Here is a 26314-nt window from a genome sequence, read left to right on the forward strand (position 1 = left end):
ATGAAAGATGTATGAGTTTTCCCATTCTCAGGATGGTACTTCATTACATGAGCATGTATTTTTCTGGAAAATAAGTTAAAAATTCTAAGGCGAAGGCTCTTCTAATGAGGCACTGGGCCTAAACTTCCAATTCTGTAATTTCCCAGGTCAAACCCTCTAATATTTCCTCACTGTCTTCTGAATTAAATAACATTCAGGCTGTCTTCCTAAATTATAACAGGAACTTAGGTTACCTTTCCACTCTTATGTGTGCTCAGGGCCCCAGTCAGCTTGCCTTGCTTACTGTTCCCCTGTGTTCCCTGGACTCACCTGCCTCTGTGCTTTGTCTAGTTTCTTCTCTAGAAAACACTGCCTTGCTTTTCTACTGATGTCAGTCCCGGGTATCCAGGGTGTAACATTTACCTTTTCAGAGCTCTCTAGGCAAATGCAATCTTTTAAAAATTTGAGCCCCAGGGCATTCCAGTTTAGTCTTTTAAACATTTTCTTACTCTGGCCTGTATTATGCTTTAAAAAAAAAATCCTTTAACTTGAGTCTAGATTATAAGTTCCTTGGGGGCTGGCATGGGGTCCTTTCAGAGAACTTTATTCTCTGAACTGCTTATGATATGTAGTATGTGTCTTGAATTGGCACCAATAATCTTATTTAAAAAGTTGGGAAATTTAGGGTCAGTTATCTTTTCAGAGTCATTCATTCTGATAATCCTTTAGCACTGTTCAAATTGTGAGCCTCCTCAATGATTTATTCTTGTTTCTTTCAACTTTGTCGCCATTTGTGCTGTACTCTTCTCGCTGAATTCCTCCTGCCCAGTCTTCACTTGTTTTTTTTATTGCCTGCTTCCCTCCATTTCCTGTGAAACCTCCTTCCTTTGTAAATAAATGTTATATTTAGGTCTTTGACTTTGGCCTGCATGGTGGTTAAGAACGTGGGCTCTGCCACATACTGGCTCTTTGATCTTAGCAAGTTATTCAATCTCTCCGTACTTTAATTTATTTATCTAAAAAGGAAAAAAAGAGTAGAATAAATAGTAACTACCTCACAGAGGTGTTGTGATGATTAAATGTAATATAACAAAACATTTAGGAGTTCCTGTCGTGGCTCAGTGGTTAACGAATCCGACTAGGAACCATGAGGTTGCGGGTTCAATCCTTGGCCTTGCTCAGTGGTTTAAGGATCCGGCATTGCCCTGAGCTGTGGTGTAGGTTGCAGACGTGGCTCCGATCCCACATTGCTGTGGCTCTGGCGTAGGCCTGTGGCTACATCTCTGATTAGACCGCTAGCCTAGGAACCTCCATATGCCGTGGATGTGGCTCTAGAAAAGGAAATAAAAAAAATGAAAAAAACCCCAAAACATTTATTTAAAGCACTGCTTGGCACACAGGAATTGTTTAATAAATAATAGCTTTTCACTATTGTTTTTATTGTTGTATTACTGTGGTTTTGGAGGAACATCATTTCTCACTTATAGCCTCCTTCCAGCAACTCATCAACCTTATCTATACCTCTAGACTTTGAATCCCTTAATTTTTTTCTGCATCTGTCAATGTACATCTGATCATTTCCTCCACCAGGTAAGATTCTATGGTCAACAATTTGAACTTCTCTCCTGCTATCATCCTCAGATTCCCAAACCATCTCTTTGCTTTCAGTGCACTGCAGATCTGAGACTTTGAATCAATTTTCCATCCAATTTCTTCACACCCGCATGTGAACTATACAGCACAGCTAGAAAAAGATGGGAACTCTTCAGATCACTTAGGCACATGGTCCCCAATTTGAATGGAATCCCCCATACTACTGGATATGCTTTTTATTCATTCTTTATCCCCTCACTTGTCAGTTCCCTTCAGCAGTTATTTCAGACTCTCATTCTTCTCTTGAGGCCTTTTGCTCAGTCTCCACTCACCACAGTCTCCCTAGTTCATCATCCCATGATTAATGGGGAGTAACGATCATTAGGCAGGAACTCTTTCAACTTCCTACCCATATCCACAGACATTTGTCTTTTAAAAATTCTTCCTGACACTTTCAGTATCAGACAGAGCTGTCCCATTTTGTATTCAAGATTAATATATCTCCAAGTGTTTCTTACCCCATCTACTTTCAACTGCCAAGAGATCTCATTTTAACACTTATTTCTCTGTTTTCCTCTATTTTTAATCCTTTCTACTGGTCCTTTCCTACTGCCTGAGAACATGCTTGAGTCTCTCGCATTTAAGGTTCTCTCGAGTTTTGTACTTTTCTAGGCACTGTCCTTCCCAGCCAAGGTCTTCAAAGGAGTAGTGTATAGGTGCTGTCTTTACTCCCCATTTCCATTCACTTTTCAATACTTTGTAATCTGGCTTTTGTTCCCACCATTACATTGAAAATGCCTTGTCAAAGGTGAGCAGGTACAAATAAAATATCTATAGTCTTAAAAATCATTATGTAACTCACACATTAAACTCTTTGATTCATGGAATATAATCATTAGAGTAACCTAATCACTTTTTTGCACTGTCCCTTCAACATTTATTCAGTGTGGGTGGTCTTCCCCTTATCCCTGGATGAAGGCTAAGGTAGGAGCATGGCCTCCCTGGTTTCTTAGGTGAACAGAAAGCTCTCCTGTAGCTACAGTTGCTAACACTGTATTGATTTTGTAGTTTAAATCTCCTAATCCAGAGCATAATCAAGACTCCAAACTTCTTGCTAGCTGAGGTTTCTGATCCCTTAGTGTCTGGAACATGGAGATGAAGGAGGTAAAGGGATGCAGGGAACTATGATGTGACTGATATTGTCACAAGGTGGTGGGCAGTTAAAGCCATTTGAGATCTTTGGAGATACTCCCTTGAGGCCCCAGAATGCAGTTTCCTTTATGAGGCTAGTGCATTCCTCAGTCTTCTGTCAGGAGCCCTTTTAAAAGGATTCCCAGATAACATTCCTACTAAGAATTTCACATCTGGTCCCTGGGATTTGGGGCCCTTTGACTTGACTTTGGAACAGAAAGCACATACTTCTTAGATGTGGCCCCTTCCTCCTCTGACACAGACCATTTTAGCCAATTTCTCTCTCATGCTTTAATTTTATGAGCCATGAGGCAGACACCAACCTAACACATCCCCATTATGCAGGAAACACATACCAAGCTCTTGGATGGTTCCAGTGACCCTCAAGCCAGAGGTGAGATGAGCAGCCGGGCAACCATTCACCCTCTGCTCTCCCACAGGTAGAAAAGTGGTATGCTCACTGCACAGCAGAACTCTCGCCAAAAGTCTGCCTCACAAATTCTCCTTGATTTCCAGAAACTTGGTCATTTTATCCTGGATGTGGGTGAGACATTGGAAATTTCTTTTCATAATGGTCCCACTCACAGCTCACTTTGGTGCTAATATCTTTCGTATTTTGTGTTGTTACAACTGTTTTAGGCTAAAAATTACTTTCATGAATTTTATCACCTTGTCCAACAGGAGAAAAAAGGATGTCACTTCCATTTTTAAGGCTTAAATTCATTGAGTACCGTTTTTCTACCTGGCTTGTGCCTTAATCATCATTTAAGAATATCAGTGGGAAAGCTCAATTGCGGAATAATTTGGCAAAGGGCCCTTAACATTTTGAATTTGGGATAGGCTTTACAGGAAAGCTGAAAGGGTAAATCAATTGCTCTCAATTAGGGACAGGTTTCAAAGGTACAGTGATGAGGTCAATGTAATTTAAAGCAATTTAGCTTGGAACATTTGTCTTTTTTATAACATTTATGTCTCTCACTTAATTTTTCTGGCTATACATTCAGAACTGCAAGTTCAGCCCTTTTATTACAAGCTAATGATTGATGATCAATTAACATTTCTGTTAGGTGCCAGAAGAGGTAATTCTATTGGTTTAATGCATTGCCATTACTTGAGCTGCTGAACAAATGTTTACATGCACAAGAGCATCTCCAGCTCTCAGACCAGCAATTTTCAGTCCATTTTGCATTGTGTACCTTGGGTGTGCTGATCTGATATTGTCTCCGCATTACTCTGAAAGACCCTGTTGCAGTTGTTTGGAGACTAGACAACAGCTGTTCTTCTGTGAGACTCACAAAGTGACAGGATAATGAATACAGTTATACCTTATGATAAATTTAAAAATGATTAATTAAGAGAAATGCTTATTTAAGCAGCAACAGAGTATGAAGGTTATATTCAATTTTGCAGTGAAAACATTTTTTTTTTCTCCTAGCAGAAAACATTTTGCTTCTTAGTTTTAAAGCACTGCTTCCAAGGCATAATAAAGATATAGAGAGGAGATGAAATTGAACCTCCCTGAAGGGGTTTAATTTAACTGGAAAAAAAAAACAACAACAAAAAACCCCAAACATGACAAAATTAACAACAACAACAAAATCCTTGAAGTAAATGGACCTACATGAAAATCTGATTTTGGCGCATCTGTGAATGAATTACATTTAGATAATCACAAAAATCAGCTTCATTATCAGGAGGTTTCAGTTAATTGCATTTAGTCATAAAGCTGAATTCAGTCGGGGCGGGGGGAGTTGGAATGTAACCACACCAGACAAGTGCCTTTATTTTGTATTTAAAAAGCTAGGTTTTGCTGTCAAGTTTCTGAATATTCAAAAATACAAAAAAAAATTCCTTTTTATTTATTTATTTTAAGGCAGTCCCTCTAATAAAATGGTTTGTAAAATGTTGGAAGATTTTGGGTATATCCATTTTGTACAGAAATTTATGTAGAGGGAGTTCTCATCCTGGCTCAGTGGTTAACGAATCTAACTAGGAACCATGAGGTTGTGGGTTCGATCCCTGGCCTTGCTCAGTGGGTTAAGGATCTGGTGTTGCCGTGAGCTGTGGTGTAGGTCGCAGATGCGGCTCAGGTCCTGCGTTGCTGTGGCTCTGGTGTAGGCTGGCAGCTACAGCTCCAATTGGACCCCTAGCCTGGGAACCCCCATATGCCATGGGAGCGGCCCTAAAAAACAAACAAAAACAAACAAAAAAAGAATAAACACTCTAGGTATTAACAGAGTCACTTAGGTCTCTATACCTTCAACAAAAGGAAAAATATCCTGGCTTGACTGGGCCCATACAGCCATGGTTTAGTGTTTTGACTGAAAAAAGGCATTTTAAGAAAAAAAGTTTGGCACAAGATGGCACAAGTGAATTAATTCTTTCAGGGCTTTGAAGGAAACAAGCCTGGATACAAGAGTCAGCTAAGGTACCATATGAAACTTAATTAAAAGCAAGATAACGAGAAGGGCATTTCTGAAGAAATGGATTGAGAGAAGAAATATAAAGGATTCCAAACCTTTATGTGTCAGCACAGCTAGAGGCCACCTACTGCCAAAGCTACTGGCAGCTGGAGGCTCTCTTTCAGCTGTGGTGAGAAAAATACTCTTGAGATAAAAGGTGATAAGGTCAGAAAAGATTGTAGCTAGATCAAATATCTATTTTTAAAAAAAAACTGCAGTAGGAATCCCGCATTTAGTCTATAATTAGTTATTACTGCTTAGTTACAAGTTCTTTAAAAATAACTTATTCATAGATAAACCAATCTATAAGTAATACTGTTATGTAACTGAGAAGTTACATTTTCTAAAAGTGAATTATCTGAGGAATTAGGTAAATCATCTTAAGAAGAACTGGAGTTTGTAAATGTTTCCTTTCTGAATCTGTGAACCCTTTCACATAGTAGCAGCTACCCAGAACTGCACATAACAGGTACCAGGTACAAGGAGACTTAACAGTTATGAAATCTGAAGTGTAGATTTAGTCCTCTACTAAAGGTCAACGTTTTCGTAGTGACTTAAAGGAAAGTCCTAAGAATATTTACTTGGATATCATCAACATCATCATCATCATAATCAGGAAAGCTTCAGACATATTAGAATTTTGAAAGAACTGCAAAGGTTTTTATAAATGGTTTCATTAAACACCAATGTCTGGGGAATAGTGCCTGCTGAATAAGAAAATTCACTTTATTAGGTGGATAGCTGGGCAGAGGGCAGAAGGGCAGGGTTCTCCAGTTGCTTTCTGCTGTGAAGGCAGTTTTCTATATTTTTCTATATATGGTTCCTGTTCGAAGCTTTATGGAACTTTATGATGACACTCATGTTTAGGTGTTTCATCTGGAAGGATGCCTGAACCACTTGAATGACTTCCTAAATGATCTCTTTGCCTTTGTTTCTCCCAACTCTATTATGTTCCATATACTAATACCAGAGAAATCCTCCAAGGCAAAACTCCTTTGCTTAGAAAATATCAATAACTCCTTATTTGCCATTAAGTTAGCCTTCTTTTCCTAGTATGCAGAATCCTTGACAAAACAGAGCCATATTCCTTCTTGAGTTTTATTTTCCTCCACAAACACTCTCCAAGGAGAAAACTGAACCACTTCTTTTTCTCCAAATGCTCATGCTTTAGGCTTGATATCTACTTCCTCTGTAAAGAATACTTCTCTATCTATGTGTCTTTCAGGCTAAATTCTATCCACTGTTCAAGTGCCATCTCAAATATTACCTACTTAAGGTCAAAATTGATCAGTCCTTAGACTTATTCTCTTTATTCTGCTAGTAGTCAGTGTACACCTAGAATAAACAAATACTTATACTATAATCATTGACTTTTGGTCTAGGTATAATTCAGACCTTCTTGGTTGTATAGATGTCTACTTCACAGATGAAAGGAAGGAAGAGGTCAGAAGCAGGATGGGTGCAAGGTTTCTAGTTTGAATGTTGTAGAGGGTGATGACAAGGAAAAAATATATATTGAATGCTCACTATCTGGCCAGTATTATATATTTTTAATCTCATCACTCATAAGAAGAACGCTAATGAAGGTGGATACTACGATTCCCTTTTTACAATCAGACAAGCCAGATAGCTAGGAAAGAGCTGAATTAAGAACTAAACCCACATCTATCTGGAAGCAAAAGCCTGGACTCTGTCACACGGCACTACACTGACAATGTCTGGTAGAGAACAGCAAGAAGAAATGGCTAATATCTTGAACTGTATCTCTGAAGATGGAGAAAGAAAAACCTACAAAAAGCTAATTTGAGAACATTAGCATCACTTACTGGAATCATCTAATGTAAAGTGTCTTATACTCTATGGATATCAATTTATTAGAGCACAAGGAGATAGGCAAATCATATGCAGAAGAGTGTGATTTAGAAGGTGGGGAAAGATTTTCTGTATCTAGCAAGACTTCCATTCTACTTTTAAAATGATAGGCGAATGTGTTGATTCTGTCTGGAAAATTATATCACTTGTCTGTCATTCCATAAACAGGATAAAATGGGTAAGTGTGTGTGTGTGTGTGTGTGTGTGTGTGTGTGTGTGTGTACATGCATTGGAGTTTTTGTCTTTCTTTTTAGGTATCTGTTTGTATGTCTTGAGGCCCATCTACATAAGTGAAATCCTTCCCTATTTCCACATAAACTGATATCACTATAAACTAGAAGATAAGGTCTGCTTCAACTTTAGAGAAATGTTAAGCATATAGAAAACAGGAGCAATGATAATATTAAGAGTATTAGTATTAAGTCAAAAAGAAAATGAACAAAAATATTTCCAGAATTTACAGTTTTTTTGGAGTTAACAGAAAGTGAAGTTAAAGGCCAGTTTTATATGAGGCCAATCACTTTGAAAAGTATAAGATGCTGATGAAAGAAACCAAAGATGACAGATGGAAGATATACCATGTTCCTGGATTGGAAGAATCAATATTGTCAAAATGACCATACTTCCCAAGACAATCTGCAGATTCAATGCAATCCCTATCAAATTACCAATGGCATTTTTCGTAGAACTAGAACAAAAAATTTTAAAAGTTGTTTGGAAACACAAAAGACCTTGAATAGCTGAAGTAATCCTGAAAAAGAAAAACAGAATTGGAAGAATCAGGCTCTCAGACTTCAGAATAGACTACAAAGCTACAGTCATCAAAACAGTAGGGTACTGACAAAACCCAGAAATAAAGATCAGTGGAACAGGATAGAAAGACCAGAGATAAACTCATGCACTTATGATCAACTAATCTATAATAAAAGAAGCAAGAATATTCAATGGGGAGTTCCCACTGTGACTCAGTGAGTTAAGAACCTAACATAGTGACCATGGGGATGTGGGTTTGATCTCTGGCCTCATGTAGTGGCCCCTCCATCTATCTGGAGAAAACCATAATTTGAAAAGATCTGACATTGCTGCAAGCTGCAGCGTAGGTTGCAGATGTGGCCTGGATCCTATGTTGCTGTGGCTGTGGTATAGGCAAGCAGCTGCAGCACCAATTCAACCCCTAGCCTGGGAAATTCTATATGCTGCAGGTGCAGCCATAAAAAGAAAAAAAAAAGAGTATATAACGGAAAAAGAGACAGTCTCTTCAATAAGCAGTGCTGGGAAAATTGTTTATCTACATATAAAAGAATGAAATTAGAATACTATTTTAGACTCTACACAAAAATAAACTCAAAATGGAATAAAGACCTAAACGTAAGGCCAGATACTAAAAAACTCCTACAGGAAAACATAGGCAGAACATTCTCTGACATAAATTGCAGCAATATCTTTTTTGATTCACCTCCTACAATAATGAAAATAAAAACAAAAATAAACAAATGGGATCTAATTAAACTGGAATGCTTCTGCATAGCAAAGGAAACCATAAAAAAATGAAAAAACAACACACAGAATGGGAAAAAAAACTTTTCAAATGAAGCAACCAACAAGGGATTAATCTCTAAAATATACAAAAATCTCATGCAACTTTATATGTGTGTATATATATATATATATATATATATATATATATATAACCCAATCAAAAAATGGTCAGAAGATCTAAATTGACATTTTTCCAAAGAAGACAGACAGATGGCCAAAACACATGTGAAAAGATGCTCAATATAGCTAATTATTAGAGAAATACAAATCAAAACTACAATGACGTATCACCTCATACCTGTCAGAACAGCCAACATCAAAAAGTCTACAAACAATAAATGCTGGAGAGGGTGTGGAGAAAAGGAAATCATCCTACGCTGTTTGTGGGAATGTAATTGGTGCAACCACTATGGAGAACAGTATGGAGATTCCTCAAAGAACAGAAACAAATGCACAGATTTCAAAAGCAATCTTAGGTTACCATAAGGGAAACCATGCAGCAGGGAGAGAGGAACTGGGAGGATGGGAATAAAATATACACACTACTGTATGAAATAGATGTTTAACACTAACCTACTGTATAGCTCAGGGAATCTACTCAATAGTTTGTAATAACTTATATGGGAAAAAAGAATGGAATATAAACTAATTCACTTTGCTGTACACCTGAAGCTAATACAACATTATGAGTCAACTATACCCCAACAAACAAACAAACAGCCAAATACAGAACTACCATATGACCTAGTAATCCCACTCGTGGGCATCTATCTGGAGAAAACCATAATTCAAAAAGATACATGCCGCCAATTGTTCATTGCAGCAGTATTTACAATAGCCATGTTGTGTAAGCAACCTAAATGTCCATGAATAGAGGAATGGATAAAGTAGATATGGTACATATATACAGTGGAATATTACTCAGCCATAAAAAAGAATGAAATAATGCCATTTGCAGCAACGTGAGTGGACCTAGAGATTATTATACTAAGTCAAGTTAGTCAGACAGTGAAAAACAGACATCATATGATATCACTTATATGTGGAATCTAAAAAAGGATACAAATGAACTTATTTGCAGATAATCGTGAGACAGACTCACAGACTTTGACAACAAAGTTATGGTTACCAAAAGAGAACAGGTAGGGGGTGTGGACAGAGGGTTTAGGATTGGCATATGCACTCTGTGGTATATAGAATGACTGGCCAATGGGGACATGCTGTATAGCATAGAGAACTCTACACAATATTATATAATATGATAATATTTTATTATTAAAATATCTGTGACAATCTATGTAGGAAAAGAATATGAAAGAGAATGGATGTGTGAACATGTATAACTGAATCACTTTGTTGTACAGCAGAAATTATTGCAACATTGTAAATCAACTATACTTCAGTAAAACTTTAAAAAACAAAAAAAATCAAGAGATTATTAAAAATGGTCTAGTTCGCATATAAACACATGAAATGAAACGCTTTCTAGAATATTAAATGATGTCATCTCATATGTCTGAAATTCTGTAGGCATTTAAAAATATAATTTAGCATATGTATCTATTACATTTCAATTATATTTTAATGTTATTTGGAGATGTAATTAAACATCTATTTCCCATTACATGTTTCTTTAGAATTATTACTTCTTAAGAAACAAATAAACCATTGGGATGTTCTGCACAGAAATTTGGTGATTCGTATTTACTGTCCTTGAAATAAAGTGGAAAAGTCTTATTTGTCCTTCATTTGCCAACTAATTAACAAAGCAGGGAAAAAAAACTGATAGAGAACAAAGAACTTCATGGAAAATGTAAAGGCCTAGACATGTTTTGTAACCATCCAACTTTCATGGTCACAGGGCACAAGTGAGAATGCAGACCACAAACACAGATGTGCTCATGATTAGAGCAGGTAAATATGATTTATTTTCTTTGATATGTGAAATAAAAGCACATTTATACTAATCAGTTATGGATACTCGATACCATGTATGATTATATAATAATGAGTACATCAGTTACAGTTTTCTAAAAAAATAGAACCAACAGGATGTATGCACGTATGTATACACCCCCCCCCCCCCACACACACACACAGTGTAGACCAGCAGAGCTGAAGACCCTGGGAAGAGCTGCAGTTTGAGTCCAAATACAGTCTGCTGCAAGAATTTCCTCTTCTTCTGAGGATGTCAGTCTTTTTCTATTCAGGCCTTTAAATGACTAGATGAGGCCAACCCACATTATGAATAATAATCTGCTTTATTCAGTCCACTAATTTAAATGTTATCCCATCTAAATAATGTCTTCCCAGAAATATCTAAAATAATGATTGACTCAGTATCTGGGTACCCTGGCCTACCCCTGAATTTGTGAAAATAACCGTCACAGAGAAGAGGAATTCTTTTTTTTCATTTGCTTTTTAAATACAACATGCAACAAAACAATTCATTAACTATTTTGTCATGCCCGTTCTCCTTAGAACCTAGAACCCAGTTTTTCTTTTTTTTTTGGTCTTTTTGCTATTTCTTGGGCCGCTCCTGCGGCATTTGGGAGGTTCCAAGGCTAGGGGTCCAATCGGAGCTGTAGCCACCGGCCTACACCAGAGCCACAGCAACTCGGGATCCGAGCCGCGTCTGCAACCTACACCACAGCTCACGGCAACGGCGGATCGTTAACCCACTGAGCAAGGGCAGGGACCGAACCCCCAACCTCATGGTTCCTAGTCAGATTCGTTAACCACTGTGCCATGACGGGAACTCCCAGAACCCAGTTTTATGAGAGGGTTTTGCTCAGAAAGAAGAGGGAGAGAGATGTGTAAAACTCTGCAAAACTAAAGCTAAGACAGAGGTTTTGTGAGTGAGGAGCTGCCTTTGGCACCCTTTGACTACCCTGAGTAACTGGCAGGACCTATCATTTGAGTGAAAGCCTCTGAGGTATATCTGTGTAGACCAGGGCCTAGGATTCTGGGTTCCCAAACTCAGTCCAGAATCCCTTATCCCAGTCTGACATACATAGAAGCCATAGATCTGCTGGCCTTTGCATAATCACAGAGGCTTAGCCAGTGAATAATTAAGAGGATGTGAACCTGCAGTTATTTTAGTTTCATTTTCATCTGAGGTCCAAAGATAAAAGCTGTTAAATCCTAAATTTCAGAGTGAGAGCCTGGGCTACTTATCTTTCAAGGGCAGTGGCAGAAAACCTTTGGGCTATTTACTCTCTAGAGGATTGTTGTTACTAAAGAATTTGAGTGGTCTTTGTCCCAGATTCCTGGGAGGAAACTCTAACCCTTAGAACTTCCCACCTAATAGAAGTTCTTTGTTATTCATGGTGGGTCCCAATGGTTTATGCTAATGGATTGACTCACAGAGGGCCCTCCATAGCTTATGCTAATGAGATGATTCAGTATAGGGATAGACTAAGCCAGAAAGACCAACCATGTAATCAGAGGGTTGGAGCTTTAACCTACTTGATATCAAACTGAGCTCCTCTGAAGACAAGGAAGGAGGAAAGGGTTGGAAATTGAGTTCTCGATCATGTGGCCAGTGATTTAATCAAATGTGCCAATGTAAAGAAATCCCAATAAAAACCCTGAACACCGAAGGTCGGTGGAGCTTCTTGGTTGATGAACACATTGATTACCAGGAAAGTGATGTGTCCTGATTCCACGATGAGTGGGCAAAGAAGCTCTGTGTTCTTTCCCAGACCTTGCCCTCTGTGTATCCTTTAAAATAAAACTGCAGTCATAGCTGGAGTGCTCTCCTGAGCTCTTTGGGTCCCAACCTGAGGGGATAGTGGGAACACTTGAATTTGTAGCCCACTGGTCAGAGTACAGGTGGCCTGGGGAGCCCCTAGCCACTTGTGGCTGACATCTGAAGTCAAGGCAGTTTTCTTGGGAACCAGGCCTTTAAACCTGTGGAGTCTGAAGCTAATGCCAGGTGGTGAGCATCAGAATTGAACTGAATTATGGTATACTCTGTTGAAGTGAAAACAGAAAAGGATATAAAAGAGAAAAGTAGTGAAGTGGCTGAGGGAGTTTGAAAATTATAATTTTTTTAATGAAAGTTATCAGTGTGCTATGAATGCCCTCCTTCCGACTCCTATGGAGGAAGTAGGACTATTTCTCACCTGAAGACTAGTGAATAGAGCATCCAGATCACACTGAGAGATATATATTTAGCATTATTTAGGGAATCGAAAGTGAAAGTTTAATAGAGATAGCAACTTTTAAACCAGAGAAAGTAGTACAGGTGGCAACACTTGGTGATGGATGGGTAGTAATTATCAACATTTGATATTAATGAGATGGAAAAAAAAAGGGAACTAAATGGAACCAAGAGCAAGAGGAGCCTTATGTTAGTAAAAGAACGAACACTGAGCAGAAACTAGGCAAGAAAAAGGTGGGGAAAAGAAGAAATCAGAAGAAAAAATTTATGGTTTCATGGTTAAAGGGAGTGTAGTTGGTAATACTGGCATGGATAGGCTATTAGATAAAAAGGGCAGGGAGATTCTGGTGGAGGTCTTTAGGTATTCTCTGCGAGGCAAGAAAACCTCAGGGAAATCAAGGCTAAATGTTTGGAGCACTGAATTGATGAAGGGAGCAAAAGGGTTCACAGCCAAAGCTGAGAGAGGGCTGCTGGTAAAATATGGGGTATTATAAAAGCAGCATGAAGCACTCTGTAGACTATGATGAATGACTGGGGTTCTGGTCATGGATTTAATCTTAGGAGGGTTATAGAGTGGTGGGTCCAAGCAAAAGAAATGAGAAAATTACAGGTGACAATGGGGAGGAAGGTAGAAAGGGAATCACAGAAAGGGATCCTTACAAAGGCTACTAAGGATGAACTCCAGGATATTTGCATCTGGAAGAGTGACTAAGGAGAGGATTCTTTCAAGACTCAGAGAGTCAAGGAGAAGTAAAACATTAGAATGAAAATGGTGCCAAACATTTTGTGAATGCGCACGAGTCTCTGAATTGGAAATAGTGGTGGGAGTATTTAAACACAAAAATTACATCTGATAGAAATGTTTAAGTTAGCAGCACGCTATCAAAATATTCCATCTCCTTTCACTTGGAAGCATAAATGCTTTAGGAACATACTGGGCAGCGCTGCTGAGATCTCTGTTCAATGACAGTTAGTTCACAGTCCAGCCAGCCATGCAGAGTGATGAATATAGCTTTAAAAATTCTGAACAAAATGGTGTGTTACTTCCTATATTCTTCATCAGATCTGATTTCTCTTGTAAATATAAGTAGGGATCATTTGCAAAATAACAGAGTAGAATTTCCTGTGCAGACAGATGCTTTTTATATTTATAAAGCTTGAGCTCCTTTTTTTTCCTTTTTTTCTTTTTTTAAAAAAAACGCTCTGGGAGACTAGAAACTGATATGATTTTTCACATCAAGTTTAGTTTAACATATGGCAAGAGCTCTATGAGACGATCTCCAAACTTTGCAGTTAACAGTTTCCAGCCTACACAGGAAGCAAAGCTGTGCTTCTGACGCATTCCCGCGCTATGGGAAGACCGCAGAGAACAGCCTAAAGTTAAACCACATAAATTATGTTTATACAAAGCGCAGCATTCCATTTAAACCGCAGTAGTGCAGAAAGCTTCAGGTGATGTTTCGATTCCATTTCTACATTGTTCTAGCAAAATATTTCAAGGCTTATCAATAACTAAGCAGCTGATAAGTCTATTCTTGAAGATTTTACTTAAACAAAAAACAAATTCTGAATTCGATACTGCCTATTCTGAGGGGCCTCAGTTGAGTAATCACATTGTGTTTCTAAGTCTTCTGTTAGATTCTTAAGTATCAAACAAAACAAAACAAAGCAAACAAATATGTCATCTCTCCAGAACCCCTGGAGAAAACCGCTAGGATAACTTTTGTGCAAAATTTTAGGTACTACATTCCTCCTGTATTACAGAGTATACAGAAAATAAAGTATTGAATATAATGGTTACCTTACTCAGTATGGCATCGAGTTGTATGTCTTGTCATAAAATTGTTCTACATAACCACATAGCTATGCTTTTTGAGTTCTTAAGTGCTCTTTAACAGGTGGGTTTTTTTGGGGGTGGGGGAGGGAGGATCCTGCTCTTGTGTCAGCTTTCATTTCCCAGGGCCGTTGCTATAGCATTCTTTCTCTCCTTTCTCTCATGTTCTAATGTTTGTGTGTGATATGCCTCTTAAGATGAGAAACTGATCAAGAAGTGTGGCTTATTTCTGTTTAAAAATGAGGCTATTCACAGCTGAGCGTGGGCCAGGGATAGTCTATCAACAAAGCACAATCACAGAAGAAAGAATGAGGACCTTCCTTTTACTGTTTGTTTCTCTTTGGTCAAATTAGGGAATCTCTTTGAACCCCAGTTTCCTTATCTATAGCATGCCCCATAGGATTGCTGTTAAAGTCAAATAAAATAATATACACAAAGCCTCATAGAGTCGTTGCTAGAATGAACTTAGGTCCTTTAGAAAAAGCATATGGCACATGGCCTTTGTCTCTTTTCTTTCTACGGAGGGACCTTCTTGCTAACTGCCTTGTTCTTGCTGCAGTCCACTCAGTCGTTAAAGGGAAAAGGCAGAATTACTGATAGTTGAAATATTATTATCAGTGTTTTACTGCATGTCCTATGGAGTTTTAGAAGTTGCTAATATGTTGATATTGAAGAAAGTTACTTTATATTCTCAAAAAGTATTGTTCAACCAAACTTTTCAAATTTGAAGAAAGTTACTTGATATTCTCAAAAAGTACTGTTGAACCAAATCCCTTAATATAATACTTTGTCTGAAAATAATTTGTATAAATGGTAATTCATAAGTCAACTGGTTTGATCATTCTTTGCTAGTAGGAAATCTTGTGTTACTACTTTATAAATCAGTGCTTTACACTTCTTGTTAAAAAGATGATGGAGGAGTTCCCGTCGTGGTGCAGTGGTTAACGAATCCGAGGTTCGATCCCTGGCCTTGCTCAGTGGGTTAATGATCTGGCGTTGCCGTGAGGTGTGGTGTAGGTTGCAGACAAGGCTTGGATCCCGCGTTGCTGTGGCTCTGGCGTAGGCCGGTGGCTACAGCTCCGATTCGATCCCTAGTCTGGGAACCTCCATATGCCGCAGGTGCGGCCCTAGAAATGGCAAAAAGACAAAAAAAAAGAAAAGAAAAAAAAGATGATGGAAATTGAAAGAAAAACTTTAAAATACAGAAAAGCAGAAAGAAAAAAATACTCAATTTTCAACATCCAAAGATATATTTCTTTTCAGTATGTACAGTTTTTTTAAACAAAATTTTGATGCCTTTTATTTAATTTTGTATCCTGTTTATCCATATCTTTTACTTCTCATGTTATTGCCAAATTATTCATACACATACATTTTAAAACCTGCATAATAATCTAAGTGGACATAATTTATTTATACTTTCCCTTCAGTTGGATATCATTTATTTCCATTTTCTTTCCTCATTACAATTAATGCTTTTTTCTATATCCAGTATAGATTCCTAGAAGTGGAATTATAGTATTAAAGGATATAAATATTTTTTAAGTCTTTTGCCAAGTTGGAAAATGGCAATTTTAGAATTATAATTTTGTACAGAGGACACCTAGCTAAGCCTTTCTGGCATTTAACCGTCCTGCTTCCTCCAAATGAATGTCAGCCTATTTCATTGCAGATAGAGAATCATACCTGAGGTTTGCTTGCTTTACAGATGCCAGTGTGGTGAGCATTCAGATGGTCCACTAAAACTTCTTTGAACATGATTTCTAATGTCTGTTAAATGCTTAACTTCTAATAAGAGGGACCTGTGTTGTTGTTGTTGTTATACCAGTGATACTGATATTGTATAAAAGCACATGGAAGCACGGAATAAACGCTGCAGGAGAACCAGAGTGAGCATGCCCTTTCTTGCCTGTCCCAGAACCTACACTACTTCTTGGCCCCTTATCTGGCTGTGAGTTCCTGACACACTCAATTTACCAACGATCCCTACTTAACATGGGGTTCACTGGTTTGGAAGGAAAAATGTGGCCAATCTACTCACCTGGGAAATCAAAAGGCCCAGTCATTTATGGGACCAATACCTCCCCTGAAGAGAGTATCATATGACCTTCAGAAAAGAACCATAAGGAGTTCTTGTCATGGTGCAGTGGAGACAAATCCGATTAGGAACCATGAGGTTGTGGGTTTGATCCCTGGCCTTGCTCAGTAGGTTAAGGATCTGGCGTTGCCATAAGTTGTGGTGTAGGTCGCAGACATGGCTCAGATCTGGCATTGCTGTGGCTGTGGTGTAGTCTGGCAGCTGTAGCTCTGAGGAACCTCCATATGCTGCGGGTGTGGCCCTAAAAAGCTAAATAAATAAATAGAAAAAAACATAATTCTGTAGAGACCTAAGACTGAAACATCAGGGACAAAAATATCCAATGACAATATGGCTTCTGTAAGGGTCTCCATTCAAGACAGGAAAACACTAATGTCTGTGATAGGTAGCACCATGCTCTAGGGCCATGGACAAGTGAGGTCCTTCAGAACCCTGAGCATTAGGCAAAGGCTGCCAAGCAAGAAAGCCAGTGGATTAAATCCTGCAAAGTAAAATCTTGTTAAGAATTTGCTAGTTACTGTAGGGCATGCTTAGACAATCTAAACCTCAAATATAATGCAGTATACTTTGGAAGTAAGATTGAAACTGAGTATCAAGCATCCTGAGGGGAATATCAAATAGGTAAAATCCCAATTTTATTTTATTTTATTTTATTATTTTTTATTTTTTAATTTTTTGTCATTTTGCCTTTTCTTGGGCCGCTCCCACGGCATATGGAGGTTCCCAGGCTAGGGGTCTAATCGGAGCCGCAGCCACTGGCCTACGCCAGAGCCACAGCAACGCGGGATCCAAGCTGCATCTGCAACCTACACCACAGCTCACGGCAACGCCGGATAGTTAACCCACTGAGCAAGGGCAGGGACCAAACCCGCAACCTCATGGTTCCTAGTCGGATTCGTTAACCACTGCGCCATGATGGAAACTCCCTAATTTTAATATAACTGGAAACCTTTTTAGGTTTTCCCAGCTGGTTCTGATTTCCCTTTCCTAAACTGAATTCTCAGGCATTTTGGGGGAAGTGAGAAATGATCTGGCTTTGAGTTCTTCTACGGCTAAAGTTCCTACAACCAGGAAAAAAGTCAGTAGGCAGGGAATCGAGGTTTCACATCTGAGATTTTCTAAGACATGGTCACAAAGATTTACAAAGATGTTTAAGAGGCATCAATTAAAACAGGATATTGTAAGCAACCTGCTGTTTCTAAAACAAGCCAAGCATACTCATTGGGTTTTTGTTGTTCCCTTTGCCCCAAGATGAGATCAGGGAGTAAGGGTTTTAGATCACACAAGGTCCTGCAGGTTGTGGTAAGGAGTCTGGCCTCTACTCCGAGGAGTATGGTTTGGAGGATGTGAGAAGAGAAATAACATAATTATTTGAGAAGCATGTTGTAAATCTATAGGAAAGCAAAAAGTAGGACAATGAACATCTGTATATCCTTCACCTATTCTCCAGTTGCTTATACTTCACTATGTTTGCTTTGTATTTTCTTTGTTTTTCTCTTAAATATACCTGGTATTTTGCTAAATCACTTTAAAATAAGTTCCAGCAAGGAAGGCCCCCCACAATTTCTGTCTCTTCTGGAACTTTGCCGCTCCCCTATAAAGAGGTGGAATTGAATTCTACTTTCGAATGTGCGCAGGTTTTGTGAAGTAGAAATGCTGCTTTGACTTCTGGATTCAAGGTGATTCTGCTTCTGCCTTGGTTGCCTTAACACTTGAGGAGCCCTAAAGCCCTCTGACTGCCCTGAGGCCATCCTTCTGTGAGGAAGCCCCTTGGGAGAGGTCACATGCAAAAGCCCTGAGACCCTGTGAGGAGACTTCAGCAAGCTCACAGCTGCTCCAACTGCCTGGTTTTCTGGCCCCATGACTGCAACCTCATGAGACACTGGAAGTCAGAATCCCTGCCCAGGCCAGCACTTTCTGAATTCTAACCTGCAGATACCATGAGGGATAATAAAATGATGAACTTTTTAAAAGCCATTATGTTCTGAGATATTTCATTAGCCAGCAGTAATAACTAGAAACGTGATCTTTATAGATACATTTAAAAAAAATTCAGGATCCAAGATTTAGAAATTATGTTAGGTTATTATGTCTTTTAGTTTCTTTTAAACTAGAATAATTCTCCTTGCTTATTGTTTTAAAACATGTTATCTTTTTCAAAAAGTCCAGGACATTTGTTTTATAGAATATATCTATCAATTTTTGGATTTGTGAGATTGTTTCTTCATGACTGGATCCATCTTTAAAAATGTACTGTCAAAAATACAAAAAGGTATTTCTTTCAATTTTTTCTTTAACTGTGGTTAAAAAAAGTAAGATGAAATATACCCTCTTCACAAATTTTTAAATGTGCAGTGCAGCAGGTGCGCGTTGTTGTACAGCAAAGTTCTATAACTTTCTCATCTTGCATGGCTGAAACTCTGTAACCACTGAACAGCAACCCTTATTCCCTACCCCCAGCCCTGGCAACCACCATCCTACTTTGTTCCTATGAGTCTGGCTACTTTAGATACCTCGAACAAGTGGGATCATGCAGTATCTGTCCTCTGTGACTGGCTTATTTCACTTAGCATATAATGTCCTCAAGGTTCATTCATGTTGTAGCATATGACAGGACTTCCTTCCTTTTTAAGGCTGAATAATATTCCACTATACATATATACCATATTTTCTTTATTCATTCATCTGTCAGTGGACATCCAAGTTATTTCAAACTCTTGGCCATTGTGTATAATGCTGCAACAAACACAGGGGAGCAGGTATCTCTTTGAGATCCTGTTTTCAATTCTTTTGGATAAATATCCAGAAGTAGGATTGCTGGATGAGATGGTAATCCTATTTTTAATTTTCTTTGCATTCTCTCATTAGTGTTGTACCACTTTGCATCTCTACAAGGATGTATGAGAATATCTGTTTTCCCACAGCCTTGTCCACAGAATATTTTTATCAGTGTTTTGAATTTTTGGTAATATGATGGATAAGAAATGGTATCTCAATGTATATATATATTTTGTTAATTAAAAAAAAAATTAGGGCTGCACTCTTGGCATATGGAAGTTCCCAGGCTAGGGGTCTAATCGAAGCTGCAGCTGCTGGCCTCACCACAGCTAGTAACACCACAGCTGTGAGCCACGTCTGTGACCTACACCACAGCTTGCAGCAATGCTGGCTCCTTAACCCAAAGAGGGAGGCCAGGGCTCAAACCCGAATCTTAATGGATACTAGTCTGGTTTGTTTCTGCTGAGCCACAACGGAAACTCTGGTATCTCAATATATTTAACTTTGCATTTTTCTTCTATGAGTGAAAATGAATATCTTTTTATACGTTTAGTCACTTTCAAAATGATCTCTCTGGATATCATGTTGGGTGAAAATGACAGCACAGCATGTAAACTCTTGAATCAAGTGAAATCTGTGAGTAGCTACTCTTAAGGCAACTAGATTTTCCTTCAAATTCAAAGGCTAGTCCATATACAGGCATACTAAATTAACGAGTGCATTGTTCTTTATTGAGAACCTGCTATAAGCCTACCAAAGATTTTGCAACATATCTGGAATAAGACATGATGCTTTCAATCAAGGAATGCAAAAACTCAATGGATGAAAAAGATAACTGATTATAGTACTAGGGCAAGTTATGGTAGGTTATGCCTGGTGTTATGAGAACACAGAGGATAAACAGGAAAGTTGGGGGAAGCCTCTACACAAAGATGATGTATGAGTCCACATTTGCTGGAGGGCATTACAGTCTGAGGCAGTAGCACTTGAAGGCACAGAACTAGGTAACAGGTCTTGTTTAGGGAACTACAAATTCTGTATGGATGGCGTGAAAGATGCACATATGAGATAATTGAAAACAGACCATAAAGGTGGGTAGGAGCCAAATTTCTTTTTTTTTCCAAGTGAAGGACTATAAATAATAACATATATACTTTTTATCATTAAAACAATAAATCTTGATGTTATTTATAAATTGATCATTTACTTTTTAATTGATAATTTTTAAAAATTAAAATTTTTTTTACTTTATTAAACTTTTTAAACTTATAAAACCAAAATATTTTATTTCATTTATTTCCTACTTTCCATATCAGCCCTATTTTTCTGTCAATGTTCTTTATGACTAACTGTGGTTTTATATAATTACTTGCCACTGTGAGATTAAGAATATTACATGAAAGCACAATGAAGTCTTTTTGATTCTATAGTTAAGAAAAATAGGAGTACAATAAATTCTCTAGCCATTGAAATGGATATTTTTTAGAAATTTATGAAAATAGATATTAAGGTAAAGAAATGAATATTATGTTATTCTTTTTTAATCCTTTCATAATTTCACATAACTTACAGGATAAACAAAAAAAGTCCTTCAAATGTACTTTTAAAGAACTATAAGTAATAACATATATACTTTTTTATCATTAAAACAATAAATCTTGTTGATGTTGTTTATAAATTGATCATTTACTTTTTAATTGATAATTTTTAAAATTAAAAAAAATTTTTTTTAGGAGTTCCTGTCATGGCGCAGTGGTTAACATATACCACCTAGGAACCAGGAGGTTGCGGGTTCGATCCCAGGCCTTGCTCAGTGGGTTTAGGATCCAGCATTGCTGTGAGCTGTGGTGTAGGTCGCAGACGTGGCTGGGATACCATGTTGCTGTGGCTGTGGTGTAGGATGGTGGCTGCAGCTCCAATTCGACCCCTAGCCCGGGAACCTCCATATGCTGTGGGAAGTGGCCCTAGAAAAGGTAAAAAGACAAAAAACCTTTTTTTTAAAAAATTTATTAGACTTTTTAAACTTATAAAGCCAAAATATTTTATTTCATTTATTTCCTACTTTCCATATCAGCTAGAGTTCTCTAGTCACTAAGAAAACCATTAATTCTCACTGATTTTTAAAAATCCCACTATAGCTTTGGGCTCATTTTCCATTCTGATACCTTGATCACAGGTCCACAATTTCTATTTCTCCATTTTATTCTTCTGCAAATATTTCCCAAATTTGCCTGATCATGAGTCACCTAAAGTTCATGATAATCATGCAGGTCCCTGAAACTGTCCCCTGGAGGTTCTGATATATTAAATCTGGACTTTTTTTTGGTTGTATCCCAGATAATACTCATTACTGGCCATGTTCAGAGTTTATTCTTCTATTATCTAAAGTTATTATCATTTATTTTTCAATAAAGGGTTTTCTGTTATCACAATGTTTTCCAGGATTAGTAAACAAGAAAAGAAAGAGACATAACATTTCCCATTAGGAAAAAAAAGCTGTTTCCTTTTAGATGAATTTTATAGATAAGCACGCATAAGCCATACACACATGTAAATTATAGTTTTTTAAAAAAATTTAATGTGGGTTAATTTCAATTAATGCAAGCTAACTTCCTGCATTAATTTTATTTTATTTTCATTGTAATTCATATTTAAACTCCCAGTTTAAAATACTCATTCTATTTACCATGTTTATGGTTTTCCTTTAATTAGAGAAATGCAATTTAGATTGAGCTTTCAGGGATTTAGGTAAGGGGTACAGAGGATATGGTGCATAGGTGCTATATTAAACTGAGAAACATGGAGACAAAGTATTTACTAAAACATGGACATAAGGGAATTGGCTACTGTTTGTATGGGATGTTTAACAGTTTGATGAAGGAAGTAAAATATTGCTATGCTGTCAGGAATTGGGGTCGAATCAGCTGTAGCTGCCGGCCTATGGCCACAGCAATGCAGAATCCAGGCCACATCTGTGACCTACACCACAAGATCATGGCAATGTTGGATCCTTAATCCACTGAGTGAGGCCAGGGATTGAACCTGCGTCCTCATGGATGCCAGTCAGATTTGTTTCCACTGAGCCACAATGGGGACTTCCATCCTGATTTCTAGATACACATACTGACTTGCCCAAAGATGAGTTACCCTTGCTTCTATCTCATTTTCTAGGAGCTGAGAAATAGACAGTTATTGAATAGAAGTAGGTGATGAAAAACATCTGCAATTTTATTTGCAAAACCTGTAAAAGTAAGGTCAAGAGGAGTCCTACAAATTTTATTTTTTTTAATCCCTATCTTATCCAACTTTTATGCTGATAGAATTTTTTTCACATTTGGAAAATTATATTTTTCTTTCATCTTGAGTCTTACTAACACCAGGGACAAATTTTCTATAAACAAATCTTTACTTTTTATGTCAGTGATTTTCAGAAAGGAAATAAAAACCCCTTCTTTCCCTTATACACCTTACTTCAATTAGTTCTTTCTCTATACAACATTACAACACTTGCATCAAGGAGAAATAAGTACAAATGGTTCATTCTGGAGCTGGTACACTGGTATCAAGAAGTAAAGGAGGAACAACAGGGGCCCCTTAAAACAGGCTGTTATGTCTTAGCCTGAGACACGGCTAGATAAGATCTACATGAATGCACAAAAATGACCATATTTGCTTATCTATTCCTCTCTCATTTTGATTCTACTTTTACTTTAAATAGGAAAAACATAGAGGTAATCATCATTAAATGAAAAACTAGTCCCACTGGGAAGAGGAAAGTTTTAGAGGTGAAAATCTTATTCTGCCTAAAGGTAAGAATCTCTGGATTTTGATCACTTCCCAATGCAGAGGAGAGTTTGCTGGGTCACTTCCTTGGCTCTTCTGTAAGCTTTTTATGTCATTATTACTTGTAGAATGAGTTTGCCCCCATCTCCAGAGGTGGTTCCATTTCGTTTTCACTACTGTTTTGGAACTGAAACTTCATGATATGACTGATGACTACCAACCCCCTGGCCTCTTTGTCATCTGCCCTGACATTTCTCATTATTTATTTGGAGAATAACTCAGAGTACTTACTGGGTTGAGGACCACAGTGAAGAAAAGTTCACCTCCTTGGATACTCTTGTCCAGCTCTTTAGGACCTCCTGGATATTCTTTGTAAAAAATTGTGTGAGTGAAAAGCCCACAGGTTTGTCTCGGGAGAACCTGAAGGGAGAATGAACAAGTAAGGAAAAGGTTCCTTTCCACCAATTAATATCAATTAATATGTTGAAACTTAGCTTTTTTTTTCTCATGCAAGATAATGCACAAGCTGGTGCTACTATTTGACTCTTAACCACACCCCCGAATCCTGCACAATCTGGAAAAGTGGGGATGACATCACTATAGCAGGGATATTGAAGAGAGTTGGAAGAAATATGTTAGAAATAAGATAGACTTCAAACTATTTTAGCCAGTTATCTATTTTAAATTTCCAAGTCAGTACTTCTTTTCTGAAGCCTAGTATGTTCCAGTATTTTGATATAAAAGAAAAAAGAAGTAAAAATGAGACTTTAAAAATATTGGAATCGGAGTTCCCGTCGTGGCGCAGTGGTTCACGAATCCGACTAGGAACCACGAGCTTGCAGGTTTGTCACTGGCTCTGCTCAGTGGTTTAAGGATCTGGCGTTGCTGTGAGCTGTGGTGTAGGTTGCAGACTCGGCTGGGATCCCGCGTTGCTGCTGCAGCTCTGGTATAGGCCGGTGGCTACAGCTCCGACTGGACCCCTAGCCTGGGAATCTCCATATGCCATGGGAGCGGCCCAAGAAATAGCAAAAAGACAAAAAAAAAAAAAAAAAAAAGAAAAGAAAAATTGGAATTGCTTCTACTACATTGTAATTCCAGTAGACAAAAATTTTAAGGGTAATACTTGTGTCAAATTCTACATGTGCATTAGAAAAAGAAGTCAATTATTAACTTAATGTGATTCTTAGGAAATGACATTTTAAATTAGAACAAATATTTGAGAAACAAATCATGGTTTCTGCTCTACTCTAAAAGGACTACTGTAGGTGGTAGTAACTGCCCCAAATTTTAAGACTGCCAGTTCCAAAAGTAAGAAAAAGATGATATATTTGGTTAATAATTTTATAAAAGGCAACAAACAAAATGATAAAAGATCATTTAGTAAAAAGTCTTATTTTCAACCCCTGTATAAAGGCCATTATTTACTTCAATTATACTCATTTGTGATAAGGATTTTTTTTCAAATTCTTATAACTTTCCTGGTAAAATATCAGTACAATATTACAGAAGATGTGAGGATGTGCAAGATGTTACATCTTTAGCTGAATTTTATATAATGACTTCTTTTTGACCTGCATTTGTCATTAAACACTTGAAGTAGCAGAAAATTAATGCATGTATGTTGGAGAAATACAAGTTTTACAGAATCGAATATAGGCAGGTCTTCTGCTTATTGTCCTAAGCAAATCAATCTTTTATCTTTTTCTACTTTGGTTCTTAAAGCACATTTAGTCAAGTAAGTGCTTTTAAAAATATTAACTGTTTGGGACTTACCATGCTTTGCAACCCTCTAGAAATATACTAGTTCTTTTTCTTTCCTTTCAATGTATAGTAAATTTCAAAGGTATTCTAACCAAATCAAATACATTCCCTAACAATTCGTGGAAATGTAATTTCCTGGAAATTAAGTTTTACATAGCACTTATTTATTTAACAAATACTTATTTGAAATTCTATGCAAGTCCAGGTGGGAGAACATGAAGATGTATCCTTTATATTCTTCAAGGATTTAAAGTATATTGGGGTAAAGAAAAATACCCCAAAGATAAAAAGTGAAATGCCTACATGAAGTTAAATGCCAGGTTCATTTTACATTTTAAAAGTTCATGATTCTGAATCATTTTTAGGGTTCAATTTGACTATTTTGCTTGAAAAACTGTGGTAACATACAGAGCCATCTTTGGGACTTGATTGCCTAGCTGATTCTATGCAAAAGGGAGAGAGAAGTGCAAAAAGAATCTGAGTTTCATTTACGTCTTAAATTATTTGAATTTGAACACAGGGAAGAGAAAGTGTCAGGCTTTCCCCTGCAACCCTGAGGAGGTTCACACTTCCAAAAGGATAGGAGTCACTGTGAGCCCTAGGACGGTCAGTGGGCCACCAAAGGAGGCTGAGGAGATACCTGGAGAGTAAGAGGGTCGTATCCCATTGCCTTGCTCCCTAAACACAATGCTACAGGATACTAAACATGTTCCTTGAAGTAGCTCTCTTGTGTTAGAGAAAGAATGAGGAAAGTGCATTGCTCTCTAAAATGTTTCTGGGAGTGTAACACTATCAAATTCAAACTTTGAGATATTGATGAGCCCCCTGGAAACCTTACAGCTTCTGACAGAGACTGGGAGGTGGTTATGAAAGCCATAGTCGGAAGAATTATGGCCAGTGGACCTAATGCCAATATTCTGTTCATAAGGCCTTAATCTAGAGCAACTACCAAAAAATGCTCCAGGTAAAGACCACCTAGCATGCTGCCAGAGGATCTGTGGGACTCTCTACCAATGGGCATCTCCATTAGAAAGAGTAAGTAGTAGATAATTGGATCTATGGTCCAGTTGCTTTGAGTAGGGCTCACTTCAGAGAGTCACATTTAACAACCAGGGAGGGGTTAGGATAGAGAGTCCTGGTTTTCCATCAGTGCCTTACTGAATGGAGAGAACAACTGCCCAGCAGATAATGCAATAGGGCTGGAGCCTCAAAGACTCTGGTTAGGGCACAGACACTGAAAACATCTTGGTAAGCTTTTA

General features: G+C 37.8%; 1 protein-coding gene across 2 annotated transcripts in view; it reads right to left on the reverse strand.

Moving 5' to 3' along the window:
- The window catches only part of NDST3 (N-deacetylase and N-sulfotransferase 3), a 148724-nt gene that overhangs the window by 41202 nt on the left and 81208 nt on the right, over nucleotides 1-26314 (reverse strand). For both annotated transcript variants that reach the window (XM_021101656.1, XM_005666900.3), the window contains exon 6: nucleotides 23586-23714. In XM_021101656.1, the coding sequence (XP_020957315.1) occupies nucleotides 23586-23714 (129 nt within the window). The remainder of the gene's footprint in view (nucleotides 1-23585; nucleotides 23715-26314) is intronic.

The sequence above is a fragment of the Sus scrofa genome, chromosome 8 (genome assembly GCF_000003025.6).
Source record: "Sus scrofa isolate TJ Tabasco breed Duroc chromosome 8, Sscrofa11.1, whole genome shotgun sequence".
NCBI classification, from domain to species: Eukaryota; Metazoa; Chordata; class Mammalia; order Artiodactyla; family Suidae; genus Sus; species Sus scrofa.